This window comes from Hipposideros armiger, unplaced genomic scaffold (assembly GCF_001890085.2).
Source record: "Hipposideros armiger isolate ML-2016 unplaced genomic scaffold, ASM189008v1 scaffold_146, whole genome shotgun sequence".
Classification (NCBI taxonomy): Eukaryota; Metazoa; Chordata; class Mammalia; order Chiroptera; family Hipposideridae; genus Hipposideros; species Hipposideros armiger.
The window spans coordinates 1,826,653-1,840,944 of NW_017731496.1; the positions used below are offsets into that span (position 1 = coordinate 1,826,653).

General features: G+C 45.5%; 1 protein-coding gene across 2 annotated transcripts in view; it reads left to right on the top strand.

Annotated features, from left to right (window-relative positions):
* Positions 1-5,414: 5,414 nt before the first annotated feature.
* The window catches only part of EGFLAM (EGF like, fibronectin type III and laminin G domains), a 156,188-nt gene continuing 147,310 nt past the window's right edge, over positions 5,415-14,292 (top strand). The window contains exon 1 of one of the 2 annotated variants that reach the window (XM_019650768.1): positions 5,415-5,712. In XM_019650768.1, coding sequence (XP_019506313.1) covers positions 5,613-5,712 — 100 coding nt within the window. In that variant the 5' untranslated portion in view covers positions 5,415-5,612. The remainder of the gene's footprint in view (positions 5,713-14,292) is intronic. The other variant, XM_019650769.1, reaches the window with a different exon arrangement.

A 14,292-nucleotide genomic window follows, 5' to 3' on the forward strand; every position in this document is an offset into this window, starting at 1 on the left:
CTGCAGTGGTATGCACAGTGCCCTGGGTACAGCCTTTAAAATAGGTGTTACGTTCCCATTATACAAGGAGAAACTGAAGCTAATTTCTCCCTCATCCTTCANGCTTTCCCATTTGGTTGTGGGGTAGGTCATGATTATGAGTAGGAGAAATGAAACAGCTTTTAGGGCCTGGCATTATTTTATTTCATGATCTGCAGGCTTATCTCATGGGTTTATTCACTTTATGACAATCCATTGGATTATACACTTATGATTTATGTACTTTTATACTTCATTAAAAAGTTTACATTGGGCTGGCCGAGTGGCGCGTTAGTTAAGAGGTGGCTTGGGACGCCAGAGGGCCCTGGTTCAGATCCCACATATGAGGGCCAGTGACACTGCCCTCTACAGCTGAGATGCTGAACAACAGCTCAACCTGGAGTTGGTCTGCTGTGAGTCTCCAGCAAAGGCATAGGCTGCAGCCCCTGCTACAGTGGGGTGCCATGGGCTACCGTGTGTGTAGCCAGCAGCCAGTGTGAGTGGCCAGCAGCCTCAGTGAGCGGCCATCCAGAAGCCAGCGACTGATGTGCCTCGCCCGGGAAGAGCACAATGATGGTGCCAACTTGAGCCAGTGAAACAACGTCCTCCACAACTAGACTGAAGAACAAAAGGACGGCAACTTGTCTGTTCCCATCCCCCAATTCCGCAATAAAAATCTTAAAAAAAAGTTTACATTAAAATAAAAGGCTGCAAAATCATCAGGTTGCCTAACTTAACTGTAATTCCCCAGCCATTTTTAATCAAGGCTGCTAGAAACGTATGCAGCAGGAAGGACAGATTTGGGAATACCATGTCATGTACCCTGGTAACTCCAGTTCTGACCCTGGTGAATCCTGTTATGTATGTAAGCATGATTTAAACATCCAGGAGGTTGATGGCTATATTTTATAGTGCATTATTACATAGATTGTAATTTGTAATATAGGGCCTTCATCTCTGGACATACCCACAGCATGTTGTTTGCACTCTTATCAAGTGCTTCCTTTGTTCTGCTTTGTAGAACAGTGGTCTGTGCAATTGTCTTCTTTCAACAAAACTGTAGTCTTCTTGAGTGCAGAAGACGCTGTATTTTGTTTCCTATAGTCCTTCTGTTCTCAGCACAGACCCTTAATATGATAGGATCGAATCTCAATTAATGCTTGTTTCATGTTGGGGGTGGGGAGTGCTTACATTTTTTGCTGATTTATTTTTATTTGTGGATTTTAATTAAAAGTGAATGGGGAGGTTTGAATGCTCCCCATTTTTTTTTCAAAAATATATACATCTAGGGAGGAAGCATGAGGAGGAATTACTGGGGGTGCTGGGCACATCCTAGCTCTTGATCTGGGTAGTAGTTATACAAGTCTGCTCATTTTGCTATAATTCGCCAATCAGTGCACTTATTATTTGTGTACTTTATATGTTGTATGTCAATTACAACATAATCTACATGATATAATACATAGTTTGAGCTTGATAAGACACTATGTTGATGTGAGTTTGTAGCAATAGTCACACTCCTGTATTACTCATGGGAGTATAAATTAATATACTCTCCTTAGGAGGAAATTTGGGCAAATTATCAACATGAAAAGGCATTTACCCTCTGGCTGAGCAATGGCTAGTCTAGAAACGTATTCTACAGTCTATTATAACATGTGCAAACTGTTACATATTTAAAATCATTCACTGAAGTGCTGTGCCTCATAATAACATTGGAAATAACAGGAGAAAGGACAAATTGTTGTATTCACACAATGGAACATTACTCAGCAGTTAGTAAGAGGGAGGCAGATCTGTACCTGCTGATTTGGAAGGATCTGCAGTTAAAAGGCGTGCACAAGAAGCTCCTGTTTGTGTTAAATATATGTGTATATATTTGCTTGTGTGTTCCTAGAATATCTCTAGAAGGATACACAAGAAACTGATAGCAGCGGTTGCTTCTGAGCGAGGAAGGGGTAAAACTCATTTTTCACTATACACTCTACCTGAGGTATATTTCAAATATTATATGTACATATAACCTACTCAAAAAATAAACCTAAAGCTAATTCCTTGCTGCGTTCTTTTTCTCATTTTCATTTAGGAACTTTGTAAACATTCTATAATTGGTAAGTTTGCCTTTACTTTTTTCTAACAGCCTCCAAATCCATTCCATGGACCAAAGGTCAGACTCTTCGTCCATGATATTGAGCCAAGCAGGCAGGTCACTCTTCTGCTTGTGACCTTATTAATTGAGTTTAGACCTCCAGTGAATTTGAACAGATTTTTTAAAATGAAACATTCAAAACCTCTTTGCTCTCTTTGGTTCCCCTCCTCGCAGAAGGCAGGACAGTGAAAGGCAAGCGATCCATTTGTCGTTTATCAGATTTACAAGTGCCATATGCAGGTTGTCAAACTGGAAGAAGAGGGGACCTTGGGGGATGTGATTTGACTAGCAAAGGAAAGGAACAAGTTCAGTCTAACGTGTGCCCTATATTTGTAACAAGCAGCTCTCAAGAAGTAAGGTCTTATCTCAATGGCCTAAGGATCCAGAGCTTTTGGAGGCACTCGAACGGTAAAAGGTAACAGTATGATCAGAGGTAATCCTGCAAGGAAGAAACAAGAGCGGCCTCTGAAGAAACCAAGCCAGCTTCCAGATCGCCTATGGCCATCTGCAAAAGGTGCAAGGGAGGCCCTCAGGGCCAGGTTTGAGGAGCTCGCAGGGGCTAACTGTTGAGGCTAAAACTCAGGCTTGCAAAATTTGCAGAGGACAGTTTGTACAAGGTCTTTTAAAAAGTACATTCAGAGAAAAAGAGATGGCTTGTAGTAGATGTGCTATTTCATCATATGATAAAGAGAAAGCAAAATCTGGAACTTAGTGACTTCATCCAGCATATATTTTTCATGCTATAGTTTACTAACATACAAATATACAGAAGGTGCCAAAAAACGTATACACATTTTAAGAAAGGAAAAACTATATTAAAATTGTAATATATACCGATAACAAAAGATGAATTCAAGTCATGTTTGACTTCTGCAATGACAAGAGGTGCTCAAGGTGGTTACCATCAGCGTCCAGACACTTCTGATGATGGCGAGCTACTGCCTGAGCACTGTTGACCAAAGCACCCACTTGTATCCATTTTTTGGCACCCCCAGTACCATAAGCAGGGCCTGAGATGAAGCGCCCAGATGTCCTGCTTCTCCATCTGTTGCTGTGTCTACTCTCCACCCGGCTCCTTAAAGCCTGGACTCCGTATTCAATCAAAAGTCTGTCTCTTGACTAGATGAGAGAACAAAAGGACAGCAACTTGTCTGTTCCCCTCCCTCAATTCCCCAATAAAATGTTGTGGTTTTTTTTTTTTAAAAGTCTGTCTCTTGGGAGTTTGCATGAACTTGGGCAAGTTATTTAACCTTTTCAAGCTTCAGTGTCATCATCTGTTAAACGGGAATAATACTAATAACAGTACCCACCTGGTATGGTTGTTATTGGGATTATAAAACGCTTCAAAGAGGGTAGGGTATGTAGTCAGTGTTATATAAATCTAGCCATAATATTAATGGTTATTATTACTTCTAATTTCTAGATCAGGGAGAATCACTTTTAAGAGTGCAAGACCAGAACCAACATGGGAGGTATCTTCATGGTAACACTTGCTTGGTTGTGGGTGCCACCTTAGTTGTGATATAAGGAATCACTTTCTCATGAAAAGAGCTTCCAACAACTTCTGAGCTCAGCAGGCACATGACCTGCCAAGGATGCTGAAAGCAGATTCCTGCCTGGCATGGAGGCAGGGCCTCGATGACCTCTTGGGGCGCTGATAATCCTTGGGGTCTGTGCTTCTGCTGCCTCTGAGGTTAGCAGCCCTGGGGGCAGTCACACCACCTGGTTTCCAGACAGGGCTATGTTATCACCATGGAGGTGAAAAGCACGGTCTGTCTCCACTTTTCTGCTCCAGATCCGTGTGAAAGGACAAGCTCTGGTGTCACAGCTAAGACTTCCAAATACTCAAGTTGGAGGGGACTTTGAATTTATTTATGGACAGTTGCACATCTGAGAATGCCAACTTAAGAAAACATATCCTCAGCTCTGCTAACCAACAAAATCGGGCTTATTACAAACTCTTTGGCCAAAGGATGCTTCATTCAGGGGAAACACATCAGTCAACATTTTCCCCTCTGGTTCCCCCAAACCTAGATTAACAGTGAGGGGCCAGGACGCCCATCTAGCCCTAGCTGTGCTGCATGTTCGGTTGGGCGAGCGTGCGGTCCTCTCGGCCAGCGACCGCTGTCTTCCTTTGGAAGCACTTCCTAGGGCCTTGATCTTTTCCCAGGAACTGGCGAGGCTGCGTGGCCCTCTTGGTTTATTCCCTCTTCGTGTATTTCTTATATCTGCGTTCTCTTCTCCCTGGATTGGAGCTCAGCACGGCAGCGTGCAGAGCGACTTGAGTCTTGGGATCTCCCCTCTCGTAGGGAAACGGCAAAAGGACACATTTTACTGAGTCCTCGGGGAAGCAAATCCCGCGGAGAAAGGGTATTTACGGGCCAGTAAGCCGGCCCGGAAACTCTGATCCCGGGATCCGTGGCCAAGGACCCCGCGCCGGCCTCCAGCCCCTGCCCCGGCGGCGGGCGGACCTTCCCACGCAGACTTCGTCCGCCAGGGGGCTCGAGCGCCCGTTCCTTTCCCCGACGCCAGGTTTAACCGGAGTTGCCTCTGCTCCCCTGGCGGGTCTCCAATTGCCCTCCTCTGCCGCGAGGGGACCCTGCCCCGGGCCTTAATCTCTGCCGGGCGTTTTTCCGTCTGAGTGGCAGGGCTCTCCATCTGCGCCTCTTAAATCCCTGATCTTCTCAGCGCCCTAACGGGCCGGCCCCGCCCCCCTTTCCTCTTTCCTTCCCCCACTTGGAAACCACAGACCCTCTGCTTCCTCCTCCCATTCCCTCCAAGTGCGCTTGGCCGACCAGAATCATCTTTGGAGGTGTTGGGGAAAGTCCCCAGGCTGGTTGGAAGCGTCCTAGGGGGTCCGCGGCAGGAGGAGGGCTCAACCTGGGAGGGAGAGGCGCCGCAAGAATTCAGGGTCAGGACCGTAGTAGCCTAGGGACCTGGACTCGAAATCACCTAACTCCTCGCCTGCGTCTCTAGTGGTTGAAGTTGGCCCCCTAGCCCCCCCCCCCCCCCCATTTTAGGTCACCAGCGGGGAGGGCTGAGCTGGGGGTCGTTAAGGGAGCGATTGGCGGGCTGTCTGCCCCAGAGATGTTGGAAGAGTCAATTGTCTCAGGGCCTGCCCCTCTCGCTTCTACCTGATTGTAATTCCATCCCCGGGCGGGTCGAGCCTCCCTCCTTCCACCGCCAGCCGGTCCCTCCCCGTCGGCCTCCTTCGCCGCCCCCGCCCGAAAAGCCCTGCCACTGGCAGCCGGCTTCACTCCCGCACGCCGACCTCCCGGCTGCTGTCCTGCCTCCTCAGACTCCTCAGTGGCTGCTAGTCCGGCTCCCCCAGCCCTCCACCGCCTCACCCCCGCCAGGGTATCGGCGGGCCCGCGTCCTCCAAGTCCCCCAGGAGACGCCCTGTGCGTCCGGGACTTGGTGAAACTTTGCAGACGCCCGCGGTGAAATGGATTTAATCCAAGGCATCTTGCTCCGGCTCTTGCTCCTGGCTTCCAGCTCCGGACCCTGCGTCGCGTCGTCGCTCGGAGCAGCTCTCCGAAAACAAGGTAAGGCGCTCAGTGCTCGGAGCGGGGCACCTCGCCGGGAGCGCCCGGGTCCCGGTCCCTGGTGAGGACGCTAAGCAGGCAACGCACCGCCTCTCTCTCCCCGGACCAGCGTCAGTTTTACTGGGTTCATTTCTGCCCAGAGCTGAGAAAAGACGAGAGCAACCCCCTCCTCCCCCGCCCACATGAGAGGCCAGGCAGTTCAAGGGATATTTGTTAAAAGAATGATCTATTTTCCAAGCACAGTAAAGGTGGAGGGCTCTGTATTTGATCACAGATTGCTAAGAGCTGGGACAGCGATCATGCTGTCTCAATTAGGGAGCACTGCAACTGTGCAGAGTCAAACAGCTCCTCCTGTGTCTCCAAACATCGTGTTGAATTCATATTGTCCAGAGCCCAGCCATTTGCTGTTAAGTGTCTGCAGATTTGCCTCGAGTCCCCTGTGCCCAACTCCGGTCCTGCCCACGCGCGGTGTAGGGATGTGGACTTGACTGTTACGATTCTCTCCCACGCTGGGGCCATTTTCTCAGAGAGGAGCGCGCAAAGGGTTAATTTTATCTTGTTTTGCACTCCTGCCTTTGCTCTGAGACTTAAACAAAAATGTGAGCGTTGTCAGCTATTAGAAAGCATTGGAGAGAACTTGAAGCACAATAACTTGCATTTCCTCTAGTTATACGGGTAAAAAAAAATCTTTGTGCACTTTTGTCTACTTTGATTTGGCCTGTGTTGTGAGATTATTCAAAGTAGAACATTCTAAATAATGAAGTTCTAACCATTGTTTTCCAAGCAACGATTTGTATTCTTCTTTGCTGACACTATATTTAGAATTCTGAAAAATCTGTTTTTTCTTAGTTTACTTTGTAAGCAAGGTTGTCTTATGGGATTAATTATATTGCATGAACAATGGGAAACGATATAACTTTATTTGAATGCAGTCTGCAGAACTTTGCAGAAAGTGCAGTTTGTCTTCACAATTAATGTTTTTATAAGAAAGAGACAAACCAGGGAAAATTTATCAGAGGGCAAGGAAAATGATCTTGGCAGGTTCCCATATGGCTGCTTAAATGCTTTTGCTGTTCAAGGATCTCTCCATTTGGAAATAAGACTTGTTTCCTTTCAGCTCTGGGAGACACCCTCACTCTTCAGGATGTGACTGTTATCACCTACACCTTGCTACCTGCCTTGATCGTTAGAACATTATCATAATCTGCAGCACACTTTAATTATGAGCTTTTTCTATTTCCACTGTTCAATTCATTTTGAAGATAATATAAGAAGTCCAAGGTAATATTATATTAAGTAGTTTTTCTTCTTACATGTGCACATACACACATCTACCAGGATTTCAATGAAGGGCTTCTTTCTAACTTTCCTCCCTGAGATAACCACATCATGATCAATTGCAGTCTGCCGGTTTAGTCACAATTTTGAACAATGCATAGTTATACCCGTAGTTCTTAAACATGAACCGTGTATGCAATGTTCTTTTAAGGATAGATTTGAATCCATTTAAGCAGAATTTTTTTACAAAGTATTCCACAAAAGCCTGCCTGCTGTATAAAACTGCTCATATTATTCACCATATTTCCTTTCTTATTTTTTTGTAGCGCCTCTCCTAGAAATATTTTCTACCTGGTTATCCAGTCTCATTCTGATGATGTTCATGCCATGAAAACGCCATGTTGGCCTCTTTCGTTTTATTTGAAGCATAGATGGGGTTTTGATAGTGGAAACTCAACCTTTTAAATATGTTGGCATATTAAATACATCAAATTTGAGGTAGAAGGAGTGTTTGGACTACGTTCAGCCTGGAAGAATTTTTCATTACTTTATAATTTTATCCAGACACTGCCTTTCAGGTTGGAAAGCTGCTCAGATTAAAATGACAGCTACTTTATAAACGTCAGGGGAAAATTTCCTCCTGGGCTCATTTACATCCTTTGGAAAGACTAGTTTTTGATCCGGAAAATTGGTCCAGATTAAAAACTGAATGTGCCTGCTTGTCTCTCATGTGAACAGCAACTGGCTAATTTATAATCTTCCCCAGACACCAGCAAATCCTGCTAGTATCCATATGGGAAATTCTTTGTACCTTGTTTCCTTAGTAGAAATTGGTTTGTGTGCAGCACTTTGAAGGTAAGGTGGCCACCTTGTGACCCCATCTGTCACCTCACACTACTAAATCTACTTTTGACAAATAGAGCTTTGTTGGAGAAGTCTTGGATTCAAAATCAACCTGAAAATCCCCCATACCCACCTACCCCTGGTGAGAAAAAAACCAAGTAGCAGCTTCAATTACAGAGTTTAATTTGGGGCTGACGTTGGCACCGTCCTTCCACCCCAAGATAGCTCCTCTTGTGTCACCGAGCAGTAATAAAGACACCTTTGTGTTTTCTGAGACCCACAAGAAATGACAGTTTTCAAGTTAAGTCAAATTAAATGATAATAACTAACACTAATTAAGTGCTTGCTACACTGCTCTAAGAATGTGGCACACACTGGTTTATTTGATCCACAGCTCTGTAAGATGGGTACTGGTATTATTCCTGTGTAGCTGAAAAGGAAACTGGCTTAGAAAGATTAAATGTCTCACCCAAGGCCACACAGCTAGTAAGTGGGGGAACTGGAATTCAGGCTCTGATGTTCAGGCCCAGAAACGGAGTCCTCAGCAGCCGGGAGCAGACATACAGCCTGTCTTGGAGGGCATCTGACTGAACAGGGATGCTCCGAGGGACAGAGCTGGGGGAGGCTGTTAGCCCTGCTGCTACGGGTGGGGAGCCTGTTAATGCTGTTAAACATTTGTACATGGGATTACACCCAGGCCTCCAAAGATAACGGAGTGTGAATGATACCAGTGTGACATTCTGGAAGCTACTGTCTCCTGATCTCATCTACAAGAAGTGGGGGTGTAACCTTACTCAGTATTGATGAACCACTTATTTCTTGTTGAACTCCTGAGGCTAAGGTGTGTGAGGAGTTAGAGTGTCCACTAGAGTACCTGGAGGTAGAAAAAGAGGCTTCTGAAGATGGGCAGGGTATAGGACACTGTCATCTCTCCAGGTCTTCATGACGTGGCAATGCCATTTGTTGGCTATCCTTCATTCTTTTTCAGATTTCAAATTAGAATCATAGACCTGGAAGGAAGCTGCCTCTACAACTGGGCTGAGGGGGAGGAAGAGGCTTGCCCACGCTAACAGCAGAAACCGAACTAGAACTAAAGTGGCCTCTGGCACTTGTCCCTTAGCCTGATCTCACCAGGAAGTACAGGAAGGACTGTCCTGCTTCTGATGTGGGGCAGAAAGAAGCAAAAGGGAAACCCAGACACTTGCGCTCAACCCGCACGCGTGAAGCCACATCCATGTCCATAGGCAGATTGGTAACTGACGATGTTAACTCTGGGCTGCAGGACTGCACGAGGCATCCTTCCTGCCTTTCCAGTTTGCCTGAGGTCAGGGTCAGTGGGACTAGCTCAGGTTAGGGTTCAGAGTTTAAGGCTTCCCCTGGAGGACCTGACACTCCATAGTCATCCTCAGAGAGACGCAGGGTTCCAGTATTTCCCTTTCCACTCCCTCAGCATTTCTCTACCTGTAAAAATGGGGAGATGAAGATCTAGAGAAACTCAGAGAAAAACCAAAAGCCTGGAAAGGCACAGGTAGCTCCTGGGTCATGTGCCTTGTTGGCTGATGGTGGGAGAATACATGCGCCTCTAGGAGGTTTCTGCTGCTGCTCGTGTGAGGCTCTATGGCTAAGGGGTCAAGGGTCAGGGGTCATCCTGTTGTCCTTCCCTGGCACCACCCTGAGCAACCTGGTATTCACCAGATACCGCTTACATCTTCACTTAGAGCTCTCGTCCAAGTCCCCTTCCCAAAGCATGTGATGTGAGGGCTCATCTCTTCTGGATGTCCCTCCCTCTCCCTTTTCCAACAAACCATGCTCCACCACAAGGCTAATCCAGATTGTCTTGCTTCTTGGGGAAGACTGGAGGTCACAAAGGCCCCAGGGATGTATCTCCCCAGCACCTCGCTCCCAGGGTCCTGTGCGGTTCAGCCACCAGTACAGAAATCATTTCCTCTGATCCTTCGTTCCACCAGCCCTCCTACTACTCTATTTGTCTCCCCATCACATCTAATCCCTGTAAAGAAGCCCTCCTCTCTCTCTCTCTCTCTCTCTCTCTCTCTCTCTCTCTCTCTCTCTCTCTCTCTCTCTCTCTCTCNCTCTCTCTCTTTCTCTTCTTTCTCTCTCTCTCTCTCTCTCTCTCTCTCTCTCTCTCTCTCTCTTCTTCTCTCTCTCTCTCTCTCCCTCTCCCTCCTTCCCTCACTCCCTCTTTTGATTCTCTATGAGATAAAGGGACAGAGAGGTCAAGGTCAGGGGTAAATGTAGTATAACATGAGGCAGTATTTGTTTCTCAGAATTCTTTCTCATGGAAGAGAGACTTGGCCAGAGAAGAACTGAGTGGTGTTTTTCTTTGTTTTTGTTTCTTACCCTGAGCCTACGGCTTCTATAACCTTAGAATTCTTTTGGGAGTAGTTGTCCATCTGTTCATGGGTTACTATAGCGCAAACATGGGCCAATGACCCAGAGCTAGATTTCTGGGAGACAGGGACCCAAGCGCCAGAGGCTAAGGTGGGACCTCGGCTTTCACAAGGGTACCCTGTGGATATTCTGTGTTCTCCTGTCTCACCCAGTTGCAAGCAGGACTGTAGTTTCTTCCAACTGACTAAATGAACGACATGATGTCTTAATTGCAACAGAAGATCTTTAGAGCTGGTCAAGACCGCTGCTACTTGTTGTAGTCACAGCATGTCAGATTGCAGGTACTGGAAGTACTCCTGCTATGTCAGGGATAGAAAAAGGAAAAAGGGGGGCGGGGGGAGATACTACAGTGTCTAAATGGCAGCTTGTAGGGGGTACCCCTCAAACCCATCTTTGATTCCATTGGTTGTGAACTTCCGTTTTGAAAAAGGACCCCATAGTGTGGCTTCAGCCTCATGAATGAGCTGGAAGACATTTACCACCTTGAAGAACTCCTGATCTCATGGTACGCTGAAGCCCGCTGGGGTGCGGGGGTGGGGTGTGGAGGGAGACTCAGGTGAAAGGCAAATCAAAGTGTTGCCAGCAGAGGGCGCACTTTTCAAAGCTGGCGCAAAGCAGGTCTGACCTCAGAAAGTCACAGGCCTCTGACCCAGGCAAGTAATTCCAGAACTTCCGTGTGGGTAAAGAGGCATCTGCCTTTTTAACACGAACCTCAGGTGATTTGGTGCATGTGGCTCCCAGTCCATACTTTGAGACATGACAAAGGGGGGCTTGGACCCCTCCAACTGCCTCCCTTCCCTAGGGACCTCCACCCCACTACTCTGCAGGGCGCAGTCTCCACCTCATTCATCCACACCAGGTGGGATTCCCAGCAACAATACTTACCTGTATTGCAGCCAGAAAAGCCCTGTGCTTAGATGCTCTGAGTTTTCCTAAGGTTGGATTGGGACTTGTGGTGTTCTGAAGGCTCCTGAAGGATGCCTGTTCTGAGCAGACGCCCCTCCTATTCACCTCTGCTTCCCCAACCTGTTCATTGAGAGGCGGCTGCACAAAGGAGGGAAACTCGGCAGCAGCATTAACAAAACGCCGTGCTGAACTGTGTCTAACCAGCCCCTCTGCCCCGTTTTCCTCAGACCCACTCCACCCCCACACAGCTCGTAGTACAGCCCCCAAGTCTGATTTCTCTTGACTGAGCAGGAAGGCTTCTGTGAGAGCACAGACTCTGATATTCCACAAATTTGAGTTCAAGTTCTGACACTATTTTTTATCGGTTACTTGGTGACTCAGGGCAGGCTATATATATGAGCTCTGTGAGCCTCAGTTTCCTCATCTGTAAAAACAGGACAAGAAAAGAACCTACCATTGAAGGTCGCTAGAAGGATTAAATAGGCAAAGCATGTACCGAGGCATTAAACAGAATTAGAAACCTGAAGCTTGAAGGCAGTATTTATAAAAGGGGGAAGGGGGTGGAAAAAGGGGGGTGGAAACTGAGTGACTATGTGTAACTAAAGACTATGTTCCAGGCATGGTAATAAACACAGGCACTTACAATGTCATGCACTTTTATCCTTTTCCATACATGTTCATGCATGATTGATTACATGCGATTTAATTTGTACTGCGTTGTAAAATTTTTCAGATAAATTAATTGACACATCAGAAAGACTCTTTGGCCAACCGCATGCCTTGATTTTTGGGCTGAAAATGTGGCTGCCAAGTTTGTGGTCTCACTTGAATGGATTTCTTTGAGAACCAGTAACCTCAAGGGTGATGGACGATCTTTGCCTGGTAATTGTCTTGGGGAGGTTTTGCCGTGTGTGATGGTGGTGATGGGGGGGGGGGCGGGCGGTACAGCTGTCCCTGAAAGAGAATTATCCAGGCTGATGTGTGACTCAGAGTCGGCGAAAATCTCAACTAAGTTAGAGAGCTAAGAAAGCTCCAGGTTTGCCCATTAACCAGTCAATACGAGTAATGTATAATTCGTGAGCCACTACCTGCGATATAAGAAGATAAAGACCTGACGCAGTGGCTCTTCCTTTCCCTATTAATGATTCTCGTGTTTCCTCAGTGTAAAAAACACCGCACTTACCCCAGATGATCCCACCAGTTTATTTTCAGAATCAAAGGAAATAGAGTGGACTAGTGCTTTGAAAGAGCTAAAGTGCTACACAAAGATAAGATACTTTTATCTAATAATGGTAGTAATTATTATTACCTTAACCTACCAGAATAACCAAGGACACACTTTGTAAAGCTTTGATCTCATTTCATCTTTTTTTTTCCTCCACTCCCCTCAAGACACTTGAAGATTCTCTCTTCATCTGACGCTGCAAATCCCAAGCAATTTAAATCTTAACACTTGTGTTTGCTGACAGAGCACCCAAAATCCCAAATCAGATTTAACACAATGTTAATGCTATTTATTTTTCTTGGTGCAATAAGTTTGTATTAGCCAGTTAATGGTTTACATTGTTCAAAAGGAGTTGTATCAGCAGGCACTTTTCTGTAACATCTGGACAGTTGGAAACATAATACTTAAATACAACCTGAGCTGAAAGCCTTCCTTGGACAGATGGCTAATTTTATTGATCTAATCTTACACTTAGGAATAGGTCCCATGATCCTTTGTTCGTAATTCCTAGAGTGAGCAGAGAAATAAATAAAAATGGATGATTGGCTGTGAATTAGACGCCTGTTCTATTGTTAGTAATTTATTTTTTTTAAATGCTTCAGTATAAACAGTCACGGTGTGAATTACTGTAATCTCTGTCCTAAGGGTGCTTAATTAATACTTGAAGTAATCCAAGATACAAGATACAGCTCCAGCCTAAGTGTTTACATCTATTTTAATCTCTCAGTGACTGCGCCATACCAGCGGTTGAATACTTTGACTTCACCTCTGTGCTAGCCAGGAATCCACACTCCAAGGCTGATTAGTTATGATTTGAAGAACTTTGCTATGAATTGCATTCTCAAGGGTGGCTGAGAAAAAACTTGAAGTGATGTTATCAAACATCCAGGCTAGAGGGTTTGTTTATTAGCATAAACTATATTAGAAATAACATTTTCTTTGGTGAAATATGTGATTAGCTAGCAAGGTTGTACATGTCCCTCTATTTTTGTATAGACAAGGAATAAGAATGCATCAAGGCCGGCGGTCTAGCAGCTTTGCAGTTGGGCTAATGCTCCATTCAGCCCTGTGTCTCCCTCACTTAACAGTAGACTCATTTGCCTAATCTTCTTAGATGGTTTGCTGGTCCTGCCATTAGAATATAGATATATCTGCCTCAGCAAGGTGCTTGCTGCTGTAACAAACATCTCCAAATCTCAGTGGCTTGACACAAAGTGTATTTTTCATTAGTCTAAATCCAAAGTGAATGTTCCTTATTAGGCAGCTCTCCTGGGCTACTGTCCTCCAAATGGTGACTTGAAGACTTCAGCCATTCTGTCTTTAATTCCTCTCTTTTTTAATGCCACTGCCAAGGTGTCACAGAAGGTAGACAGAAAGAAGGCTTGTATGAGAGATGTTTATGTGCCAGGTCAGAAAACGCCCACATGGCCCCAACCTAACTGTAAGGAAGCCATTCAGCAATGTAGACAGGATAAAAAAGGCCAAATACAGTGTGTTGTCTTGACTGCGGTGCTTTGGAATTCCTGAAAGCACAAACAAGGGATGTTAGAAGAATAGGCTGTATGGGAATTTGTGACTTCTTGCTCATGAATATTTGAATATGTGGCAGAATTTGGCCTGGAATTTGCTTTCATTGTAGTGTGCAGCGTGGTTGAAAAGCACATAGTTACCATTTACCTGTACTTTTTGGAAGCTACCATGATTTAACAAAAGATCCTGAAAACTATGCCGTCAAATTGACTTATATCAGTTTACAATTGGGTCCAAAAGTATGTATATGGTTACATGAACATATGCTATGTGTTGCTACACATTTCCTACACTTTACAAAAAGTAAAATTAACCCCTTTTAGAAAGTAAAATAACTATCCAGTGGGTTAAGCAAAGTAAATTTCTAAGACAACTGGAACTCCAATTTT